General features: G+C 38.7%; 1 protein-coding gene across 19 annotated transcripts in view; it reads right to left on the minus strand.

Annotated features, from left to right (window-relative positions):
• Positions 1–26,003, minus strand: part of sgip1a (SH3GL interacting endocytic adaptor 1a) — a 90,780-nt gene that overhangs the window by 25,124 nt on the left and 39,653 nt on the right. For 8 of the 19 annotated variants that reach the window (XM_062028290.1, XM_062028282.1, XM_062028296.1 and 5 more), the window contains exons 2-12: positions 19,784–19,847; positions 19,460–19,484; positions 19,225–19,245; positions 18,394–18,456; positions 18,181–18,244; positions 16,973–17,145; positions 12,740–12,751; positions 9,140–9,161; positions 8,945–9,029; positions 4,584–4,672; positions 2,733–2,807 (exon numbers count right to left, since the gene is read on the minus strand). In XM_062028290.1, the coding sequence (XP_061884274.1) occupies positions 2,733–2,807; positions 4,584–4,672; positions 8,945–9,029; positions 9,140–9,161; positions 12,740–12,751; positions 16,973–17,145; positions 18,181–18,244; positions 18,394–18,456; positions 19,225–19,245; positions 19,460–19,484; positions 19,784–19,847 (693 nt within the window). The remainder of the gene's footprint in view (positions 1–2,732; positions 2,808–4,583; positions 4,673–8,944; positions 9,030–9,139; positions 9,162–12,739; positions 12,752–16,972; positions 17,146–18,180; positions 18,245–18,393; positions 18,457–19,224; positions 19,246–19,459; positions 19,485–19,783; positions 19,848–26,003) is intronic. The other 11 variants (XM_062028283.1, XM_062028285.1, XM_062028293.1 and 8 more) reach the window with 6 other exon arrangements.

The raw sequence follows: 26,003 nt of genomic DNA on the forward strand, positions 1-26,003 counted from the left end.
TAAAAAAACATACATCCATGTCAAAATTACCACGAGTGTTTTAGGTAACTGAAGCCTTGTCCACACAAACACGGATACTTTATAAACGCATACTTATCTCTGCCTCTTGTACACACGCAAACGCATTCTTTTGTCCTTAAAAAAACGCACATTTTTGCAAACGCTGGCCAAGGGGAAGAGTTCCAAATTGCTCTACTCAGCTATGCGTGTACATGGCTCAAACGGAGACTTGTACACATCTGGTGACGTCACGTCACTTCCAAAGCTCTATAGATAGTTAGCAACACTGCCTTGCTGGCTTTAAACACACTGTAAGAGAACTTACTGTATGTTTAAACGTAAACATGCTGCTATTTTCACTCTAATGATTAAAAACACATCAAAAAGGGCTTCAAAAGACGCTGGGACACTCCTGCCAGGGCCAATGACAGTCGGCTGTTTTGGATACGATCGCTGTCGGACCTCCAGCTGATTGGACAACTTTGGCAAGCAAGACTTTTTGCTCTGTGTCATAAGAAAGGTGCAACATTATCTCATGTTATTTAACGACAGATCATGAAGTTAACTTACGCGTGTTGCTTCCATTTGTGTAGATGCAGCCCGGGCGTGACCTTGCACACACGTATAACACGCACGAGCGACTGAAAAAACATGATGTATCCTTCCTTGTTAGTGTGTACTGATGTTAAAGACAATGTACACTTCATTGCACATCTGTCACTATATTGATCATTAAATGAGTTATAATTCCACGAGAGTTTTGCAGCAGCACACGTACGTTTGTGCGCTTTAGGTACTTAAACATTCAAGAGGTTTCCTTGGCACCAAGTTAGTGTGCACTGATTTTCGAAAAATTTACTTCACAGCACATGTACTATATCACCATGTTGCTGATAAAACATGTTATTATTTCACAAGTGTTGGGTATGCGCACTTTCGGCATTCAAAAAAAGATTCATTATGTTCCCTGGGCTCTGTGTAAGTGCAGGCTGGTTTTAAAGATAATGTACACGTCATTGAATGTCTAGTATATCAGAACAAACATTATAATAACAGAGATGTAATGCCACCAAGTTAGCGTTTGTTGATTTTCCAGGATTCTGATTGGACCAAATGTGCATGACAGCAAGTGTATGCGTTTGTGTGTAAACGGCGACAGTTTTAAAACTACACTTGTCTGAATGGAGATCGTTTTAACCCCGGATATGTTTTTGAAACTATTCATGTTTGTGTGGACGTGGTTTAAGAACAGACCAGAAAAACTTGATTGTGTAGCCAAACGAGGCTCATGTTTTTTTACACGACTTCACAGTGCACATTAGACTCCCATTAAGTAGACTTTCCCTCCTCTGGCACAAATGGAAGAGGCAGGTCAGGGTCTTGCTGTTAGACGCATTATAGAATGACTACGATCGCAAATATGAATGATAACTGCCACTATTCTTAATAAAAACAAATACAAATGCTTAAAATTATCCACAAATATATAATAATACCTAAAGCACATTTGCTCACTCACAATTACATTTGCACATGTAATAATACTATTCAATAATTGATGCGATCGCTCCACCTGCAAATTAGAAATGATAAACCCTACATTGCATATCCATTAAGCTATTTTCTACTGCTTACCCAAGAGGCCTCAAACTAATTTTCATCGTCGGCCACATCCCAGTTACAGACACCCTCATAGGGTCACTTCATATTATTCAGTCTTTTCTGGATTTTGTGATGTGCGATCACGCCAATTCAAACAAATTCAACCAATCCCTGCAAATAATGTGCAACCTGCATGGAGTGACTCATTATTGCTCGTTCATTTGATTGTTATTAGTATTATTGTTGTTTACCAACAAATTGATTGAAAGCTTGCTTTGGAGTATTTTAGATCGACTCGTGTAAAATTTAATTTGAAAAGGCTTTTAATGACAATAAAAAAGCTTGGAATAGTTTGCTGTTTCAAATAATATCGAATTAAGAAATGCATTTGCATGCATCAAATTTTTTTCATCAAAATACATGAATCAAGAAGGATAAAATGTCTTAATAACGCACGTTATTTCTAGGCTTTTGCGGGCCACATCAAATTATGTGGCGGGCCAGGTGTGGCCCCCGCACCTTGAGTTTGACATCAGTGGCTTATCCTATTCAGGATTGCAGGGAGCTTGACTCTAAACTGACTTTGGGTGAACAATTGACTACATTCCGGACTGGTCGTTAGTCAATCACAAGGCAAATATAGAGACAAACAACCCATCACACTTGGGGAATTGTACCGGTAGCCAAGTTTGACAAGGTATGAATAGCCAGGCTTTTGATTGACTAAAGGGGTTACATGTACAGGCTAAAGCTCAACCTATGGTTTGTCAAGTGGTTGACAGCCTGTTTTAATGTGGCCAATGTATTTTTAAAAACTCAATTAAAACAACTTGTATGTGTGGACATAGCTTCAAGGACAAAAGAAGTCCCCCCCAAAACATCAACCATGCAACAAGGCACATTCATTAACCGCCGTGCCATAAGCATAAGACAGGCAGCAAGGAAGGTGGGTGCTGAAATGAAATGGAAACGTTTACAAGTAGTGTGTAATAATCACAGAATCAGGTTGCAGGTGTGTGTCGGATTTATGAGATGAGGGGGCTTGTGCGATAGCTTGATGGAGGCTTGTAGAAGAATCACCAGGGAGATGAAGAGGTATGGCGTAATTAGCAGGTCAATTCTAAACTTACTTCCTGCGGGGAAGGGTCTTGAGGAATCAGGCTCTGACAGTGGAGCCCCCCACACATCAGTCTCAGACAGAACCACTAGGTTCAGGAGGGGAACACCAAAACAAGAGAGTTAAAAACTCTCAGATAAAACAACTTCAGGTAAAGTGCATGTTGTTCAAAACACAATATTAGAAATGACATAATGGTACATTGATGTTTATAGACACCACTTGCTTCGGGTGTCTATGCAAAATTAAATATGTACACTATTGCAAATGTATCCATATGTAACAAGTTATTATTCCTCATTCAGAGATATGATTATTAGTAGTGCAGTACTCGTACAAGAAAGTGCAGCATTGTTCCACACGTATACTTAATCTATTTTCCTGAATAAACGCAAAATGTGGGCGTTATGTAACCTGTTAGGAACTCTCCCACAGTCTGCCTCAATAAATCCAACAGGACTGAATGAGAGCACGTGACAACAGACTGTTGACTAGTTGCATTGTGCAAATGTCCCAGACTGACACTTTAAATTGTGACCCCATAACAAAGGCTTAGTGATTTTATCAAAAAAAAGATGTTTGCAGGAAAAAACAGGGATATTAGAATATATTCTATATAGAGAGTGAGAAAAAGCAGGACTTAGCTGGAAGCCTTTGGTATACCAATATACTGTATAGGCGCATAAAATATTCACATAAAATTATTGATCGAAATTGTACACATGCAGTGGGGGGAATATTTATTTGAACGCCACCTCTGTAGTTTGCTATAATTTCTGTCTTGAATTTAATAGTGTTTCTCACCTTCTTTATCCAAATGCTGGCATCCTTGTTAATATCCAAGAACACAAAGTCAAGGGCTTGTTTACATCACTTGATGCAATCATATGCATGTGCAAGACGTCAACACGTCACATGTTCTGGAAAATTGCAGGGCACCCATTCTTGCTTACATTAGTAATGTGGCAGACTGCCGGCGCCGCATGTAGCTCTCTTAACGCTAGCAAATTCGATCCCCGCTATTTAGGTGACGGAGTAAGACCAGGTCCGCTACAAAATTATTGGGGACAGCTGATAAGTGCCATATTGATTGTTTGGCAAAACTTACCTTAGCAGTTCAGTGACTCTCTGGAAACACAGACTGTAAGGCTCCTGTTAACTTTGATTGGACTATTACTGTATAATACAACTTTATTTGGCTCTATTGTGTGTCATTTTGCACACAGACTGAATTGTCAACGTGTGTTTAAATCGATAGCAAATTTAAACGTACACATATTTTAGCTTAAAAATGTTGAATGTGTAATACACGAGAGGTAATGAGTTAACACTGTAATTGATCCAAACTGCAAGAATACTCACCACCAAAGGTTATGTGACCATGAAGCACACACATTAGCAAGAAACTTAATGAGAAAGATGCAAGATGTCACATCGTGTGGAAAGGATGATTCTAAGAAAGGGAAGGTATCAAGCCCAGAATTCCATAAAATAAGCTTTTTAAAGATCTCAAGGGAGCTGGGATCGCAATAACCAATAAAAGCTTTACACATTTGGCTGTGATGAATTGACATCCTGAAGTACCCCCAAAGCAGCCTTACTCACACGGGCACATTGTACAGGCCTGTCAGTACATGTTTGCCAATGAACTTGGGAGAATGTGATGTGGCCAGATTAGATCAAAACGAAGCTCTTTTGCATCAACCTTCCACATTTAGAGTTAGAGAAATACTGAATATGACCCCAAAAACATCCTCCCTGACTGATAAACATGGAGATGAAAACTGCTTTGAGGGTTGATGTTCATCACAAAGTTAAACTATCTAAAGAAAAGAAGTAAGTAAGTTACAGAGGTGAAAATTACCTTCTACTTTCTGCTCTCCAAAGGCTGTTTCCAAAGATGGCCCAAACAAATCTGTGGTGTCTTGCGGGGCTGGTGTATTTTGACGACTGCTGGGACATTTAGAAGAAAAGAAAAAAACACATATGGAATAAATAACATCTAAACAAAGTGTGTGTCATCAAACAATTTAAAGGGCCCATCTAATTTATTTCATAGTTGTGGAACTAAAAATTATCTCTACTGGTAAAATTCCCCCCAATGTAGACACAGTAGTGATTTTAGGCTTGTTCTCTAACAAGTTTCAGGACATTTTGTAACGTCCACTTTTAGCTCCAAAATGTGGGCGGGGCTACATCATCCAGTTGACATCACATACAGAAGTCTGGAGGCATTTTCATATTGCTTCGGATGTGTTTTGGTAGCATCTTTATCCCGAATAATGTTATTAAGTTATATAGACAACATTTGAAGGAATTATCAAGTATGTCTGCTGGATACATTGTTGCAGGTTGTAGCAACACAACTAAAGAAGGGGTCCAAATGATGGGAATATGAGGAAAGCATGGACCTTTCTATTCCAAATGACTCGCGCAAAATGGGACGAAGTGAGAGAAGTGTAACTTGCAGCGATCATTTTAATGATTCTGACTTCGAAGAAGAAAAGTTTTTGTCGGAGTTTGGATGGAAAAAAATTAAAAACCTCAAGCCAAATACGATCCGGAAAATCAGATGTACGCTTGAGGGAAGCAAGAATGAGTTAGGACCTGCTGAAAAACGGAGAAAGAAAAGCAGACCCGGCACTCAAAAACAGAGAAAAAGAGGTTAGGCACTAGTATTCTATGTTTTTCCCCAAGGATCTTAAGAAAATGCAGAGTGAGAGGAAATAGAAAATAAAAGCGCAAGAAAGATTGGAAATGGCGATTGCTTTATATTTATTTTTTTGCTCATAACATTAACCATACCAGTTTTGAAGTAATCATGGACTAGGATGACAAAATCATGTATTTAAAGGCCTACTGAAATGAATTTTTTTTATTTAAACGGGGATAGCAGATCCATTCTATGTGTCATACTTGATCATTTCGCGATATTGCCATATTTTTGCTGAAAGGATTTAGTATAGAACAACGACGATAAAGTTCGCAACTTTTGGTCTCTGATAAAAAAAGCCTTGCCCCTACCGGAAGTAGCGTGACGTAGTCAGTTGTTCGCCTCCTCATATTTTCCTATTGTTTTCAACGCAGCTAGAGCGATTCGGACCGAGAAAGCGACAATTACCCCATTAATTTGAGCGAGGATGAAAGATTCGTGGATGAGGAACGTTAGAGTGACGGACTAGAATGCAGTGCAAGACATATCTATTTTCGCTCTGACCGTAACTTAGGTACAAGCTGGCTCATTGGATTCCACACTCTCTCCTTTTTCTATTGTGGATCACAGATTTGTATTTTAAACCACCTCGGATACTATATCCTCTTGAAAATGAGAGTCGAGAACGCGAAATGGACATTCACAGTGACTTTTATCTCCACAACAATACATCGGCGAAGCTCTTTAGCTACTGAGCTAACGTGATAGCATCTGGCTCAAATGCAGATAGAAACAAAATAAATAAATCCCTGACTGGAAGGATAGACAGAAGATGAACAATACTATTAAACCATGTACATGTAACTACACGGTTAATAATTCTCAGCCTGGCAAAGCTTAACAATGCTGTTGCTAACGACGCTGAAGCTAACTTAGCAACTTAGCAACCGGACCTCACAGAGCTATGATAAAAACATTAGCGCTCCACCTACGTCAGCCAGCCCTCATCTGCTCATCAACACCCGTGCTCACCTGCGTTCCAGCGATCGACGGCGCGACGAAGGACTTCACCCGATCACAGATGCGGTTGGCGGCTAGCGTCGGCTAGCGCGTCTGCTATCCAAGTAAGTCCTCCGCTAATACACCGATCCCACCTACAACTTTCTTCTTTGCAGTCTCCATTGTTCATTAAAGGCCTATTGAAACCCACTACTACCAACCACGCAGTCTGATAGTTTATATATCAATGATGAAATCGTAACATTGCAACACATGCCAATACGGCCGGGTTAACTTATAAAGTGCAATTTTAAAATTCCCGCCACACTTCCGGTTGAAAAACTCCTTTGGATATGATTTATGCGCGTGACGTCACAAAATCAACGGAAGTGGTTGGACCCAATCGGACCCGATAGAAAAACCTCTTGTTTTCTTCGACAAAATTCCACAGTATTCTGGACCTCTGTGTTGGTGAATCTTTTGTAATTTGTTTAATGAACAATGGAGGCTGCAAAGAAGAACGTTGTAGGTGGGATCAATCGGTGTCTTAGCGGCTAAGTACAATACTTACAGCAACACAACAAGGACTACTTACCCTGATAGCAGACGCCTAGCCGATGCTTGCCGCCAAACCCACGGATGAAGTCCTTCGTCGCGCCATTGATCGCTGGAATGCAGGTGAGCACGGCTGTTGATGGGAAAATGAGGGCTGGCTGGCGTAGGTGGAGCGCTAATGTTTTATCATAGTTCTGTGAGGTCCGGTTGCTAAGTTGCTAAATTAGCCTTAGCGTCGTTAGCAACAGCATTGTTAAGCCTTACCAGGCTGAGAATTTTTAACCGTGTACTTACATGTACATGGTTTAATAGTATTGTTGGTCTTCTGTCTATCCTTCCAGTCAGGGGTTTATTTATTTTGTTTCTATCTTCATTTGAGAACGATGCTATCACGTTAGCTTAGTAGCTAAGTGTGTCACCAATGTATTGTCTTGGAGATAAAAGTCACTTTAAATGTCCATTTCGCGTGCTCGACTCTCATTTTCAAGAGGATATAGTATCCGAGGTGGTTTAAAATACAAATTCGTGATCCACAATAGAAAAAGGAGAGAGTGTGGAATCCAATGAGCCAGCTTGTACCTAAGTTACGGTCAGAGCGAAAAAAGATACGTCCATCACTGCCTCTCAAGTCCTTCACTGTAATGTTCCTCATCTACAATCCTTTCATCCTCGCTCAAATTAATGGGGTAATCGTCACTTTCTCGGTCCGAATCTCTCTCGCTCCATTGTAAACAATGGGGAATTGTGAGAAATACTAGCTCCTGTGACGTCACGCTACTTCCGGTACAGGCAAGGCTTTTTTTTATCAGCGAGCAAAAGTTGCGAACTTTATCGTCGATTTTCTCTACTAAATCCTTTTAGCAAAAATATGGCAATATCGCAAAATGATCAAGTATGACACATAGAATGGATCTGCTATTCCCGTTTAAATTTTAAAAAATCATTTCAGTAGGCCTTTAAACAAATTGCAAAAGATTCACCAACGCAGATGTCCAGAATACTGTGGAATTATGAGATGAAAACAGAGCTATTTTGTATTGTTTTCAATGGGGTACCGATACTTCTGTTTCACTGGCTACGTCACGCGCATACGTCATCATCCAAAACCGTTTTCAACCGGAAGTGTGGCGGGAAATTTTAAATTGCACTTTATAAGTTAACCCGGCCGTATTGGCATGTGTTGCAATGTTAAGATTTCATCATTGATATATAAACTATCAGACTGCGTGGTCGGTAGTAGTGGGTTTCAGTAGGCCTTTAAGTGAGTAAAATAATAGTTTATATACCGGTATGCCTTTAGCTACACTGTCTATGCGGCGAAATGGGCATCAGTTCTGTAGATGACATCACACCAAGACACGGGGCTGCATTTCGAGTCTAGCGATGGAAAAAAGTCATTCCAAGTACAGTTAGTTACCTACTGATTATTCAAAAACTATATATTACGGGAAAATGACTGCCAGATTGATTTTCAGGAGCAAAAAAATTGATTAAGAGAACTTGTTAGGGAAATTTCAGTCATCAGAACGCTATAGGTCTTTTAATGATATACATGTTGTAATTGACACATACTGTATGTACATTTGAATAATTTTATTGAACTTTTTTTAATTCCAACTGCACCTCCCTTAAAATGTGAATTTCCTTTTACATTGAATAAATGTAACAGGATTGAAGTGAATTATAATTATATAGCGCTTTTCTCTAGAGACTCAAAGCACTTTACATTAAGCTACATTTAAACCAGTGTGGTTGGTACTGGGAACCAGTGGGTAAAGTGTCTTGTCCAATGAGACAGTGGCAGTGACTAAGATGGCGGAAGCAGGGATTGAACCTGGAACCCTCAAGTTGCTGGCACGGCCGCTCTACCAACCGAGCCACGCCACCCCAATGCATTTTGTAATGATACAGTATATCTTAATGGCAGCTAAGCAACAGTTTGCAATGTTGCACATTCAAGTACTGTATATACAAACAAAAATTATAAACTCCTAATGAGTGTGCAGTGTAGTACATACCTAGGGGCTTTGAGTGCGGGAGCTGGTGTGGGGGCCGTAGTAGGCACAGAAGGAACAACACGTCTTGGTCTGACAATCTCTTCACCTGGGCATCACATTTAACATGTCTAACATAAGACTTTTATATCTCATTGCACCAGTACTGTATGATTACCAATGGAGCTGAGCAGAAAGTTCAACAAAACTGATACTTACTTGAGGGGTTACTTTTCAATCCCTAAAAACATGAAGAATTAAGTTGAAAAACACAAATGCACAAATCTCTACGATGTAAACAAACAAGAGATGAGGGAAAACTGTCTATTATAATATTCTCTTCTGGGCAAGAAAAATGAGTGGATGGACAAATGGAAAGAAGCCTAATACAAGGGAAGATGAAGGAATACATATTAGATTAAATCCAAAGACACAAACAGAGATAGAGAGTATACAGTAAGGAAACATTACTACCTTTATATATAATGCCTTTATTATTGTAGTAGTCAAAAAATAGTCATTACATGGCTTAATAATTAAATGTTTTCTTTTCAGTTGTGCCAAAATACACCTTTGTTGTTTCTACTAATCTAACCGTATTAAATCACACTGCAACTACATTTTTTTCCATTCTAGCAATTCATTTTCTACCAAATGTATTTTTTTTCTCAGAATAAGATTAAAAAAAATATATATATTTAATCTATAAAATTACAAAATATTCACATTCTTATTCTTATTATGGTCATGGCAAGGTCACAATACAGGCTTAGAGCAGTGATTCTCAACTGGTGGGTTTTACGTGGGTGTTGAATGCACCTTTCCTTCTTGTCTGTACTATTTGTTTGCTAAGTCGCCAAGAGCAGCGTGCCATGTTTCTGGGCAACTTAGTCACAATTGAGCGGGAGAGAAAGAACATTGAATAGGGGCTTAACGTGGCTCAGGAAATGGCGGGATGCCGTGAGCAGGAGAGGGCTACAGCTGTAAATATCTCGAGGAAAAGAGTGCGATATAAAAGCGAGTCAGCATCTCACGGCTGCAGCCCACGTTGTGTTGCATGGGAGAATACCGCCCACAATGGGGACTTCCAGGTATGACGGGGGAAGTGGGCAGGGAGGCGTTTAATTGTGTGCCCAATTCCAACTAATGGGCTAGTCTGGAGATGGTTATCAGAGTAAATGGACCTGTTGTTATTTTTTTAAACATACTTACAGAATTAATCAGAAGAAAAGTCGAATTTGTATTTAAAAAAAAAAAAATTCAATCGGAAATGGGGCTGATATTTGCCTTTTTTTACTGATCGGCTTTTGGCCGATGAGTTTTATCGCAGCTGTGTGTTTACATGGCCAAAGATTATACTCACGGGAAAGATTCCTTCAAAAAGGGATGCACGCTATGCGAAACAATTACTTTTCCAAATTCCTTTTAACGCACTTGCAGGGGATGTGTTCATGAATTCCAGGAGTGTGCGTGTCTTGCCAGAACACCTGCTCGAACACATCGTTTATCCTCAGTGCTAAAGATACTGTAATGCATATAAGATACTAATCCTCACCACCACTGCTGAAGATACTGTAATATTTATACAATAATAATCCTCACCACCATGGTAGAAAATAAACTGTTTCTTTCAAATATTGTTATCACCGGAGAGCAGAGGAAAAGGAAAAGCAGGACAACATAAGAAGCTAACCGCTAAAGCTCCAACAAAAAGTAGGGTGATCGATTCAGATGTCGATACCATCGATACCTAGTATATAGTAACTGCATATAAACAATGCAAAAGTGATTAGATCAATATTTTTTCTTTTTTTTTTTCTTCCTTATTATTACAAAATCCTTTTTTTGTTATTCTCTACAAACTCAGGGAGTAAGTCTCTCGATACAAAATGTTAATCGGCACGTCCCTACTAGATATTCTGATTCAAGTCCTCAGATATACCATGTAATGTGAAAACCTTTACAGACAAAATCATTTTTATGGTTCCTGAAATGTTCATCAAACTTGTTTGTGCTGTGCACACTGTTTTTTTGCACTACTTCAAATACAAAAAGCACCGTCTTTTCATGAAATATAAGATATTTGAGGAATTTGAATCGCAAAATGTTCGCAATTTGGGTCGTTGTTTGTTGTTACCCGTCAGTCACAATCCCTATGTGAGACAAGGACATGCATGTATTTTCCTTTTCTGTGTGTTCTAAATAATAAAAAACTGCTAGTACTAGATGGCTAACAATGCAGGTAATGTGATGAATATATTTCGACCATAAAGCCCTTAAAACATGCCAACAACACCCCGTTTACATGTCGTGACCTGCATACTAACCAAGTTATAATGACATTGTTTTTGTAAAAGATAAAACCGCCAAACTACTTTTTTGGGACACTGCTCCTCTGACCACTAGTGAGTAGCTAGCTGCTAATAACGTTGTTTGCGAATTGCTATAAAATAAAAAAGGCGCTTGAGCTGCTTCTGCTGCTGCTGAATTGTCTTTGAGTTAGTAAAAGTTAATTGTAGCTCATACTGTAAATCATTACTCATTCCTGTATAGAAGATGGTAGCAGCACTAAGCTCAAAACTTGGTGAACTTTGAAAATTCAGATGCAACCAACTTAATATTACAAAGCTCTCAACAAATGGCACATAGCATAAGACCCGGTAACATCACCAGCAAGCATTTTGTATCTGAGGACAGAGGATTATTTTAAATTTAGTAGCCCAAGAAGTGCACAAGGGCAGAAAGATACAACCATCCCATCACTCGGCATCTCAGTGACTGTGGACATTGTAAGTCACTGTTTTATGTTCTTATTTGAAATGTTTAGCAACAGTGCTACATGACAACACTCCAAGGCTCTCACAAAATCTTCCAGTAGTGGCAGCAAACACAGAAAGTGCTTGATCTGTATTTGTTGCGGATGGCAACCACTGCTACAGATGCTATGCAGCCTGTGAAATCAATGCGCCCAGAAAAGAAGAAACTATAGTTATCAAAATAAGCAAAATAATATAAGTAATACATGTTATCATGAGTGTGAGTGTGCATGTTACTACATTGCACACATACTTACAACATGTATATAAAATGGTGCTGGAGGTTTTTAAATGTTTTTTAGAGTTCTTTAAAGGTGGAATAGATTGTATACTCAATATCTGCATTGTTAGCCACCTTGAACTGGCAGCTTTTTACTATCTAGAATGTACAGAATAGAGAAATAAATGTTTTTTCTCACATAAGGATTGTAGATGGGCACATTTAGAAACAAAATTGTGTGGCTCCCCCAAGGGGAGCCACACAAACCAGTTGAGAACCACTAAGCACAATTACTGTACTGAGAAGAGAGCAAGAAATTACATTTACAGTAACTGCTAATGGAAAGGTACTACAGAACAGATATTGCCTGTCAAGATATGTTCCTAAACAGTCATGTATATGTGCATGCATGTATGAACATAGGGCAAAAAAGGCAGAAAGGGCACAAACATTAAGGAGAAAGGGTGAGAGAGGAAAGCCAGAAAAGCGACACAGTGGGAACTTAAGTGACTGAAGTAAGACACCAGAGTCCAACTGCTGAAACTGAAATCCCAGTAAATTGGTCCAGCATGAAGCTGTTCATAAATAAATATTACAGTACATGTATACTGTATATACGTGTATATTCGATTGTACATATTTTATTTGTACCTCTGACTTTGACAGTTTCAAGCAATCACTTCAGCCACTAATCCCAATATATGCATGTTCGCTTGCGTTTAACCAAGTGAAGCCACGTGACATATCAAGCCCGACCAAAGACGGTGGAAAAGGAACACTTACCGGGCTACGTCTCTGTGACCAGCAAAAAGGAAGAGAGAAGAGACACCTGGTCAGAGAGTAACAAATCAGTAACACAGACATCATGTGAATCAGAGGATGACAGCTGCAGCAAGAGTGAAGAATGCCAGAAACCGGTAAGTCTTATGCTCAGCTTTCGAGGATTTTGTAATATTTTTTCCCCCGCCACATTTCTGTATGTTCATATCCTGTGTTTCTCAATACATATAAAAAGCAGGCTAAAATGGATGTATGATTTAATGCCAATGTATATTTTTAATGTTATTTGTTTCAATATCCACTTATTTTAAAACCCAACACTAAGGCTGCCATCCAATATTTTATTTCAATTTTCTCCTGTATCATGTCTTTAGTTTGTACTGCAATATCGCCATCTCTCTGCGTCACGTCATCAATCCTTTCCTTGCCACGCCTCGCTCATGTGCGTGCTCCAGTTGTGCAGTGAGCCATGAGTGATTACTGTGATGCAACAGGGGGAGGGGCATGCTGGAAACTATTCATTCCATTGGACACATTGGAACAGGACACTGCGGGACGCCACTTCTCGTAACCAATCATTGTTGTCCTTACAATGTAAACAGGAAGTGATGAGACTATGACCTTTTTGCTTCTCTGATGGTCATCCCAAGTCTATGCTGTCCGTCAGATTTGTTTTTAATCAACAAACGGAAGAGGGTGCAGTGTCATATTAAAGAATAGTTCAACTTGAGACAGGTAAATTAATGAAAACAATGGCATTGTGTTAGCTTTACAAAATAAAACTATTCAAATGTGAAATTTTTAATGCAATATTTTGTAATTCCTAGATTCTCCTTGACAAAATTGCAGCTATTATTTTATTTGCATATGCTGAATAAAAATACATAATTTAGGACTAGGTTTTAAAATGCACTTTGAAATTGTGAACACTTTGAATTCCTTGTCTCCTTACTGTGTTATTCAGACACTAGATTCAATGATTCAAAGTACTTTAAGTGACTAAGCTGTGAAAATATGCAAAGCTTGCAGGATCAATAAGATTTGTCAATAAGTCATCATCCATAAAAATATATAGCTACATATATGGCAAAATATTAAATAAAAAATTTAAAAAACACTTGAACATGCAAGGTAAAGGCTTACCGGACTCCTCTACAAAGAGGCAACAACAAAAAAGGGGAGAATAGAAGAAAAAATATGAAAAAAAGACTGAAGGGAGAGTAAAACAAAAAGTATGTGTAAATCATCAACTGCATCAAATGTAATCAATCAATACAGTAGGACCTCAACTTACGAGTGCCTTGACTTAAAACTTGTTTTAAGAACTGTCTCTTGGCTAATTGTTATGCTTTAGGTTTAGAGCAAAAATCTGAGTTACAAACATCCCCGTCATTAGTTGGCGTAACAAATGTCACAGTGAACTCAGAGGATCTGACCAAAACATCTGGTCTTACGCGCTAGCATTAGCTTATAGCCTGAGATTGAAATAACTTTGTTTTTCCAACCATGGGAAGGAAGAAAGTGAGTGTGAAGGACAGTGAGAAGAAGAAGTGGATGACATTCATTTAATTTAAAGAAATCATCAAAAACAAGACAGAGCGTGGTGCCACATGGCAAATCAATTTGAGCGTATCCCTGACAGTCTGCACCTTACTGAAGCAGAATGAGTCTAACGCCAACCAAGAATGTCAAAATAATATCTACACGGCAGACATTTATCCATGAAAATATGGAAAAGCTGCTGATGGTGTGTTTGAAGGAGTAGCAGCTAGAAGGCGATACCGAAGAAGTCGACTCTCCAAGGTAAATACCGTACTGTACATATTACATGACTTCATAAAATTACTGCAGTTGTTAGTAGTACTTTATATTGTATTGTTTTTATACAATATGTCTTATCTAGAAGTTAGTAGATTTTTTAAAGACATGTGACATGGTAAAATGGTGATGTTTTGGGGCGGCCAAGCACCAAATAAATATATTTCCAATTAATTTCAATGGGAGACATTGATTTCAGATAAAAGTGTTTGAGTTAAGAGCTCTGTCACACAACCAATTAGGCTCGAAAGTTGAAGTACTACTGAATTTCCAAAGAAGGTGTTATTGTGAATGTGTAATGCATTGTTATGATTCTACCTAACAGGCTGTGGAATTACACGTACTTGCATGATCTGTCAAGTACAAGGCCAATTTCGATTAAATAGTTCATTTAAAAATATGTTGTATAAATATGTTTGTAGTTTAGTTTTCTTATCATGATCATCATCACTGGGATTTTGATATTTGGCTTACCTAAACAACGGTCGCAATCAGCATATATCTTTCAAATTAATATCCATATGACAGTGCAAATCAAACCATTACTTATGTATCAAAATAACTATATATTTAATAGAAAAGCAAAGTAGGGCCCGCTGGCCACATCCAGGACTTTGCCTGACCTTGACCGGCCTGTTATAGGTTAATCCAAAGTGGGAAATAAAAATCACCCCTAATGTGTGGGTTAAAACTACAATAGTTGAGCACGCACACCTTAACCAAAATGACACTGGTCAACTATTTAGCTTAGTAGCTTCCTTTATTTGTAGTCAACAATAGCACCAGTGACATTTTGTAGTCGGCGCAGACAATTTAGTGTACACTGTGCACGACCACTTTCATGTTGCTTGCAAGACTTCTGCCCTCTGCCTGCTAGACAACTTTTCTCTTAAACGAGAAATTTGTTTTGTCACCTCTACTGAATAATCAGGGAAATTGCAGTAAAAAAGAAGAATGGAAGTAATGGGACAAGCAAATGTGCTGTAGCACTAATGCTCAGTATGATCACAGGCCAGCTGGGGACCAGGAGAGGGAGGGGAAATCACGCCCAAAGTACTGCACTAGTGTGTACGCCTTTAGATTGTGCAGTTATACTTTACTTGGGTAGTACCCTATGAAGTCTCTGTGCACAGATTTATTTTGGTACATGAAAATGACACTTTGAACAGAAAAGCAGAAATAACATTTTGCTCTACATTGTAATTCAGTTGGTTTTGATGGCAAATACACAAAACAAGAAATGTATTGATAAGGGCAATATATGTCACCATATAGTGCACCTCTGGTTGAGCCTACTGCACAAATGAACACAACCACTTTCAGCATAAAAAGACCTTCACACCTGATCGGGTCAACACAGCTGTGGTCAATACCGGGCGATGCCACTGAAGCACAAATTAATTATTGCGATCCAGAGCTCAAGTGACTACTGGCAACCTCAAACAGTTAAATGACACAAAGGTTCGGTGTGCCCACTTTCCTACATAAATTATTCAGCATGGTCACCGAAGCTACCCTCCTCAGTGCTAAATAGAGGAATTACTCACAATTCCTACTGCTAATTTTGGCTATCATTAACAGCTTCTTAAAATTAGGTATTGTGTTCTTTTGGCAGCCGGTCATCAGCAGATGTCCCACAGATGCCACATGAATGGCAGAATTCTGTGGTCACTGAGATATTATTAGAAATGGGTAATCATGTTGAACTTTAGGTTTAATGATGGGCCATGAGTTTAGAATTCAAAGTGGAAATAGTTCACTTTTTGCTAAGCAGCAAAATAGGGTTCACATTCCTTGTGGTTTGGTAGTTATTCTTGCTCAACCAAATACAAATTCCTCTCTAACCTTTAGATAGACCGATAGGTAGATATTTATTTTCTGTTCTGGCAGTAAAAAACTGAAATTTGTCTTTGTTTTTTAATGTTTTTGTTGTTATTTTATCGCTCTCTGTTAAAATGAATCCACCATAAAGATTTCAGGTTGTTAATTTCTTTGCTGATTTTGTAACTTTAGCCCCTTTGCAGAGTATTGAATGTTTATTTCTCCCACTGTATAATATAGACGCTGGGATTGCTCACGTAGTTGACTTGGTTCACGCCAATGTTCGATTACTGTTCATAAACTGCGATACAGGGGAAACCAACAAGAGTTTTGATTAAAACACACAAAAGGATGTAGTGTGAAACCTTACCTAATACCTCCAAAATAATGTGTCTGGATTTAGGTCTAAAAGATCATTTATGTGATTTTGTTTTGCCATTTTGAGTTACTGTTTACATACTGTAGATACGCCCTAACTAGCAGTAACACTATATAGTAGCATTTAAGAGGATGAAAATGAGCAATTTACACAATCATAAACATCAACCACATTACACAACATTACTGAAAAGCAACAATGTTATTCATGTAACTCACCAGAGGAGATGGGGATAAAGAAATATTGCCTATGGAGGCTTTGAGCTCTTCAAATGAGGGCACTGCCACAACTTGATCAGCCGGGAGGGGTTTGATCTTAATTTTGAACTTTTTCCTGTGGTCCTCCTCTCCTTCTGACTCATCGGAGGAGAAGAAATGTGTCTTAGGGCAACGTGGACGTGAAGAGTCAAGGAAAGTTTATGTTTTACGTTTCAAATATTTGTTCAACCAACAATACCATGAGCAAGTCAACAATGTGATCCTTAGGGCTGCATCTGTAGCGAAATTTGTATTTGGTATTTTTGCATGTATTTGCATTAAAATTAGCAGGGGCGCTCTGGATGTTTTCTGAAAAGCTCAGAATCTGAATTCTACTTTTGTAAAAGTAGCCTGCAATACCAGAGAGGCAGCAGCTGTGTAAAGTAGCCTGCATGCGGCTTACCTGAGCCTCCCCTGAAGAAGAAACGCTTCAGCTGCCTACCTAAGCCATGAGAAGACTGTAAAGATGAATATTAGGATTTTTTTCAAGTAGAAGTACCAAAACAGACTGACAACACTGCCAGCTATGAGGAAACGGGTGATGATTTAGGTTTGTGATCTGATATGAAAATTGTTTGACATTACTCAGCTGGTTTGTTAAATGTTAGCTAACTGTCAGTAAAGTTATGGTACAACGTACAGTAATGTGGTTACATGGGAAAAATACAAACAAGCTTGGGTAATAATAATTTTGCTTGTAATCCTGGGCTTTTTGTCTGCTTTATGCTAAAAAATTCTCACTCATTTGGGCTGAAGCCCCGGATCTTCTTAAATCATAAATCCACTCTGGTATTAATCTGACAGTATTTTGAAGGGGAAAAAAGTTATTTTGTGTGTTTTAAATACATTGTGTCCATTGTGTTTGATGCCACATTTGTGAAGTGTGTTGCAGGAGGATTTAGCATAGTTTTCATGTACTATGCTGCATGTGTACAAAAAAATAATAAGATTCAAAGGTAATATAGTGATTTACTTTTGTAAAATTCCATACTATATTGATAAAAATCCTTATTAAATATTTAAGGTTGTATTTTAGCCCAGAATATGTTTCATGTGAAATACACACAATTCCTAACAGCCCATGATAATTTAGGTGTACTAATAAAACCTAAAAAGGATTCTGCTCATCCATGGTAAACTCAGATTAATCGAGCAGTGCATGAGGATATTTGGCTTCTCCGCCTCATCTTCAGGTCTGATGCTATAACCCTCGTCATCCACCTCAGGGGAGTTCTGAAACACAGTGAGTCAATGTACTGTAAAGCTCCATTTACACTTATATCGGGAGATAAATTGCACCTTTGTCACTTTAAGTGCTTTAGGTTAATGTGGCTATACATTAGGATCTTATGTGATAAAATGACTAAATACGTTATACTTACATATCTGTCCCAGTCGATTTCTCCATAAAATCCATTCGGGGTGCCATTAGTCTTTCTTTGAGACTGCGAAGAGAAGATGACAAAATACAGACCACCATCAGTCAATAAAGCATAAAATATCCCTTGATAATATTAAGAGTGTATAGAATAGCAACGAAATACAGTTGTGCATCGGTTTTTGTACGGCCCAAATTTCATATGATTTAGTTTCTAACAAAGTATTTCGAATATCATCTCGGTTATCATATGGCCAATAGGCATGTAACAAACTTGTCCTTTTGTACGCGTATCATTTCCGCAATCAAACTCCCAAACAAAGAATACCACGTGTTGGTGACTCAGTCAGTGTGTTGTTTTTTTTCTTAAGTACAACTGCAAAATATCCCACAAGGGGGCCAAAGAAAGTTGCGAGTGCCAGCACTTTGATAAAGAAAGAACTAACAATGTACAAAGGTTGCATGGCTCTCCCCTGCCCTCCTCCTTAACCACTTATCCCCGTCTTGGCCAACAATTATTCTCTCTAAATGTGTTTTGTGTTAATATATTCGGGTGTCTGGAACGGATTCATTGGATTTACATTAAATCGCTTTGGGTTTTGTACAAATTGGTTTTCAGCTAACCTTTTAGAACAGATTACTAACAAAAACTGAGGTACCACTGGGTTCGGAGTCTAAATCTCACACAAAAAATCTAATTCAATTGACTTTTATTTATTCATTATTGTGTATTCATTCATTCTTCTAATAGAAACAATGATCTCTACAGGGTCTAAGATGCACATACTGCTCTCTACTCTACAGGCTAGTGTACTATGAGGACTGTAGTCAGTACCGATTCAACCTCTTGGGGTTCCTGGCAAGTGAAAAGGACAAACAAATTAAAAGTAGATGATTAATTAATTGTGCTTAACATTTTGAGCGTCAGCTTAAGTAGTTACAACAAACAAATATCTATGCAGTTTCTTACATCAACTTATGAATGCATTTCACAAGCGAATAAACTAAAAAAAAAAAAAATAAAAGACAATATTCGATGGATACACTGCATTAAATGTACAGGTACTTACACCCCCCTCTCTGTCTGGGGACCCCCTGTATGAAATAAAAGCAGAAGAGAAGAGAAATAAGAATATAAATGGAATGCCTTTGCTTATACTAATTAAGTCAATACCAAATCAAACTATAAAAGGCATGTATTGTATCAGATACGCATGTCAAAAGGTACTGTGAGTATATGAGTAGCTAAAATGTTGTAGATTAAAGTTAACTTATTATTAATTCTATAAATGTTCCTTCTTGTTTTGTGATGCACCACATAAATACTTTCAGCAGTAAACGGTTATCTGGTTAGAGAACAGACAGAATGACGAGTAACAGAGAATACAACTTACGCAGAGTCATTGTCTTTCTCTTTCTTCCGTATACCAAAGGCCTTCCTGGTACGTTTTTTCAATCCTGAGAAGAAGAGATAATACATACTGTAAGTAATTGCATGAGGTAAAATATTGTAGAGTGCAACCAGGTTTTTTTTAAGCTATAAAGTTCCCTGTGCAGGCTGCGTACCAATGTACAGTGTGGTGTTACTTTATTTTTGGCGATATAGATTGCTTGAAGGAGAATACTTTCTCAGAATGGTATTTTTGTTCATGGACATAGTTGATGGAAGTAACCTTGTGACGCACGTAAGTTATTTTAATTGGAAAAGCCATTAGCATGATGGGAATCAATGTAGCAAAATCTTTGGATGACTTTTGGTAGAGAACAAGAGTAGTGCATTAAATAATATTGAAAAGGTAAATATTTAAACTTCCACACCACTACTTTCATTATGTAAAGTATCTAAATATATCTTAACTAAGGTACTTAATTTTAGACAGCTTTATCCATATTAAAATTTGTTTTGATGATTGTTAAGAATCCTTCTCCTGTTGAAAATCCAACTGTGTTCAGGTTATAAGTTTGTCTAGCTCTGGGGTGCCCAAACATTTTGCCTCCGAGGGCCCAAGTAAAAATGTGCCAATGGTCCACATGCCAAATAGTGATTTTTACCATGCACCAGCGCCACAAGGGAGGAATTTAGCCTCATACTGCCATATATGAATATAAGATAGCAGAGATTGTTACGCAGTCAGGTGCCTAATTTAGTTCACATGCAACTCTGCATCTTTTCTAATTGTCAACCTCAAAAAATTCTAAAAAGTTAATTTTCTGCAGATTTTTCGCCATTTCCTGGTGTTGTTCTGTAACCAGTTTGTCCTAGATATTTCATAGGATCGCTCTGAAACTTTACCCAGACAGATTAGACGAATAGAAAATGCTAAATTATGAAGCGTTTAGGTCAGGGGTCGGCAACCTGCGGCTCCGGAGCCGCATGCGGCTCTTTGATCACTCTGATGCGGCTCAGCTGCATACTTGCCGACCCCCCCAATTATTCCGGGAGGTTTCTGGATTTCAGTGCCTCTCCCGGGGCAAACATCCTCCGATTTTCACCCGGACAACATTATTGAGGGCGTGCCGAGTGTGATGGCACTGCCCTTAACATCCTCTAAAACATGTCGTCGCCCGGTCACATGTAGTATGCGGCGTTTGCTTACACACGTAAGTGACTGCAAGGCATACTTGCTCAACAGCCATACAGGTTACACTGAGGGTTGTGATATAAACAACTTCAACACTCTTACTAATATGCACCACACTGTGAACCCACACCAAACAAGAATGATAAACACATTTCGGGAGAACATCCGCACTGTAACACAACATAAACACAACAGAACAAATACCCAGAATCCCATGCAGCCCTAACTCTTCCGGGCTACAATATACACCCCCGTTACCACCAAAACCCGCCCCCCCAACCCCGCCCACCTCAACCGACGCACGGAGGGGGGGTGGTGTTTGGTGGTAGCGGGGGTGTATAATGTAGCCCGGAAGAGTTAGGGATGCATGGGATTCTGGGTATTTGTTCTGTTGTGTTTATGTTGTGTTACAGTGCGGATGTTCTCCCGAAATGTGTTTGTCATTCTTGTTTGGTGTGGGTTCACAGTGTGGCGCATATTAGTAAAAGTGTTAAAGTTGTTTAAACGAGCTTCCTCAGTGTGACCTGTATGGCTGTTGAACAAGTATGCCTTGCAGTCACGTACATGTGTCTGCAGAAGCCGCATGCAACATGTGACTGGGCTGACAAGTTGTATGTACAGGTTGTAGAGGGCGCTAAAGGCAGTGCCATTATAGCACGCCCTTATTATTGTTGTTAGTGTGAAAATCAGCAGGCATTCGAGAGAGTAGTTGCTCTGAGTTTCGGGAGTGTCCCGGAAAAATTGGGAGGGTTGGCAAGTGTGATTCTGTCAAGCGGCATTCATATAAAACTCCCGGGTCGCACTAACATTAAATTTTCATATTAAGGTGCGGGCCGCGTGTCTGAGACCCCTGGTTTATACATAGCACAAAGCAAAAAAAACGTTGTATGCAGCGTCATTGTTTTCTTTATTTTGTGAAACGGGTCAAAATGGCTCTTTGAGTGGTAAAGGTTGCCGACCCCTGGTTTAGGTTTTTGTTATAGAACGTAGGTGTAGCATGGCGACCAAGATTATCTTTTTCCATAGAGTGTCAAAAGGCTGCAACTTTATCGTAGAGCAGGGGTTCTTAAATTCAAACGCAATTAGTTATACTATAAAAAAAATCTATAGATTGTACGATTAAAAACACTGGCAGCTCAGTCGCCAGAATTTTACAATAAAATGTGTGGTGGTTTTTACAGTAAAATCTGACTTTTTAACAGTGTAGCCTTACGAACATACCATCAATGATTGTGAAGCTTGGAAGAGGTCAGTATAAATATGTGTTTAATTTGGCATAAGGCTGCAGCTAACGATTATTTTTCTATCGATTAATCTATAGATTATTTTTTCGATTAATCGGTTAATCTATAGATAATTTTTTCGATTAATCTATAGATTATTTTTCCTTTTACCGATTATTTTTTTATTCAAAATGAAGATGAAAAAATAAATGTAGGCCCGTTTTTTCAAAAGGCATGGCTTTTATTTACAAAAAAAAAGAAGTATGGCCACCCAGTCAACATTGACAACAACATGACTAAATATTCTGTAACAATGTAAACATTTAAAACTTTTAAAATTTAACAAAATTAAAAGTAGCTTATTTGCTTTTTAATGTGCAAATATAAGAGTCAACATCCAGTGCAAATCTTAATATTCTGCAATAGTATAAGCATTTCAAAAGTAAAAGTATTGCTTATTTTGCTTTAAAATGTGCAAAAATAAAGATAAACATCCAATACAAAAAAGTGCAAAACGAAATATTCTGTAACAACAGTGTAAACATTTCAACAAAAGTGAAAGTATTGCTTATTTGCTAAAATGTGCAAAAATAAAGATAAACATCCAATACAAAAAAGTGCCAATCTAAATATTCTGGAGCACTGTAAACATTAAGTATTGCTTTTAAAATGTGCAAAATAAACATCCAGTCCAACACAGTACACAATAACCAATTCTACTCATTCCAGTGAGTGTCTAACAGTTGTAATGAAGAAAGGTTAGCATGTCTACATGCTTTGCTTCTTTTCTTATTTACAATATTCCCAGCAGCTGAAAATAGGCGCTCAGAAGGGGTCGATGTGGCTGGAACTGAGAGCTAATTAGCCTTCACCTCAAGCCAGGACTGCGAGTGAGCTGAGCTGCAGTTTAAGTTTCTAGAAGGTCAACGGGCTCATAGTGATGTTACTAGTAGTTGACTGGGAGGTGTTTATTATCATTTGGGGAGAGTCCGCTGCCTGATGCTCACCTGCTAAACACCTATCTGCTCCACGCTGAAGCGCTGACTACATGCGCTCTGAATACGCACTGCTGATTGGCTGATAATGCTTCGTGTGTACCAATCAGATGGTTGTGTGGGTGGGACAATGCTGCGTGCTGAGACAGAGGCAGACGGAGCAAAGCAGCTTGCTAAGACTTTAGCTTAGAAACTCGTTCGGTACACCCCCGTACCGAACCGAAAGCCCCGTACCGAAACGGTTCAATACAAAACACGTACCGTTACACCCCTAGCAGATACAAATGACACATTCATGTTTTTGTGTAATGATGACAACGTATGCTCGCGCGGACGATTGACTAGTTGATGGTTTTCTTTCAAATGTTCGTTCATAGCCGTTGTGCTGCTATGATAGGCCATTTCCGCTCGACACAGTGTGCATACAACAACATTATTAGGCCGTTTATTGAAATACTCCCACACTTTTGACCACTTTTGGCATGCTTTTCCCCCCTCGCTCGCACCGCTCGCATCGTCTTCTTTGATCGTCTGCTTTGCGCTTCGCCATGACGGTAGTGTGACGTCATTATGCGACGCGTCGACGCACAAAAACGGCGTCGACGTATTTACGTAACCGATGACGTCGACTACGTCGACGCGTCGTTTCAGCCTTAATTTGGCAGCACCCTTCAGCGGGCCAAACCAAATGACACGGTGGGCCAAATTTTGCCCACAGGCTCCACTTTGGGTATCCTTGCTTTATACTATTAGAACACCACATTTGGCCTTTAATATAGTGCTATATTACATGTATGATGATTTTTATATTATATTTAAAATAAAAAACACACAAAGAGGATAATTTTGTTGTAATCGCACGAAAATTACAAGAATACATTTTCTCTTTTGAATCAGAAAGGCTAGATCAGAAGTGCCAACTTTTTGCCTCCAAGAGCCAAAGTGAAAATGTGCCACAGCAATTATAAGCGTACAGCTGCACAATAAGTAAAAATGTAATCCAATACTACCAATATTTAGGTAGTGGAGAGCATCACGTTCAACAGATGGCAACATGTTAGCCTTGCGGACACACCCTCAGTGATTGTGTGAGCCTAAAAAGAGTATGAATATGTATAACATTTTGGGAAGCCACCCTTTGGTGGGCCAAATGAAACGACTCGGCGGGCCGATTTTGGCCCCTGGGCCCCACTTTGGGTACCACTGGTATAGCTGCTGATCTCAGATAAGTTTCAATAATGAGAGGTAGTCCTCTCTTCCTTCTTTATGATTCCATCCACTAAGTACTAGCGATGTGCCGATTAAACTGTCATTAATCAGTATCGGCCGATATTCTTGAAAAAGTATGTGATTGCCATTGCCAATTACCGTATTTCCTTGAATTGGCGCCGGGAATATAGTATTCGCCTGCCTAGAATTACAGCCGGGTCAAACTCGTTTCGCAAAATAATTAGCGCATGCTTGGCACTTCCGCCGGGTCAAATATGAGTCATTAAATGACTCCCGCCTCCAGGTGGTAGAGGGCGCTAGTGATCCTTCTTGCGACTACCAGCACTGCAGGAGACAGGTACTGCAGAAGAAGACAACAAGCAGCAAGCATGCAGCAATTGTTTGCTTGCACTTTTAACATGGAGGATTACATATCTAAAATAAAACCGTTTTCTAAACTGGACTTTCAATCGAAGCAGGAGGTAATAATTAAAGGAATACCTCCAGAGACTTTTAAAATTGAAGAAAGATGAGAAAGACTGCCTTTGATCAGAAGCAGCTGCACATGGACCCATCTACAAGTAAAGGTAAGATCATAATAACGTTTTTTTTATTAAATGTGTTTTTCATGATAAGGTATGCGCCGGAGTGAGAAGAGGTTTTAAAATAATTAGAGCATGCTTGCTCATTCCGCATGGTTTTGGTAACCGCAGGAGTGAGAAGAGGTTTTAAATTAATTAGCGCCCCTGCGGCTATTCAAGGAAATACGGTAATTACTTTTAATGCTGATCACAAACGCCAATCCCCCGTGGTTTACATTATATTATTTTTAATCCCCCGGCTGACAAGCGTCTAGCAACTAATTATGTGTCTCCACACACAGTGCGCAGCTGCTCCCCTAAACTAATAATAAATCACCTGTATTGCAGATAATAAATTGCAGTTATTATTGTCTTAAGTATCATTATCAAGTACCGTTAACACAAAGGGTGAGGCCTAAAAAAGGGCCAGAAGCAGGCTTAGTAAGAGTTAGGTGAATCGATCATTAAAACGATGGCGTCAATGCCAAGCGTAGTATTAGTGTAGTATGATCAATGCTAGAGTAGAATCAGATTACATCTGTATTCTTATTTTCTCAAAATCCTTTTTTGTTTTGCTTTTTTGTTATTGTTTACAAGCTCGTGGAATAATTATATGGACACAGGAGGACTTTGAAAGCAAAAATCAAATGAGTAATAGATGGTAGTTTTTTCTTCAGTTTAGTTATTGTGTACTATTGATGTAACAATAGAGAATAGGGAACATACTATGGACTATAAACGTTAGAAGTGTGTTAATGGCTACAAAAAAGAGTGACTGAGGTAACTTGGTCAGGGACAAGCAAATATTACAGGTGCTGTATATATATTTGAGCCTGTATGTATAGTTTCAAAAACATATACCCAATTCTTTTGAGAACAACCTAGAAATTGAAGGGTTCAAATAAATCATTGAAGGCAAACAATTAATTTAAAATCAATCCAGCATATAGTTTGACAAGGTCATGTATTCAAGTACAGTATTTTAATACATTTGATTACATATTAATACATCAAATGTGCATCA

The sequence above is a fragment of the Entelurus aequoreus genome, linkage group LG19, assembly GCF_033978785.1.
Source record: "Entelurus aequoreus isolate RoL-2023_Sb linkage group LG19, RoL_Eaeq_v1.1, whole genome shotgun sequence".
In the NCBI taxonomy this organism is placed as follows: domain Eukaryota; kingdom Metazoa; phylum Chordata; class Actinopteri; order Syngnathiformes; family Syngnathidae; genus Entelurus; species Entelurus aequoreus.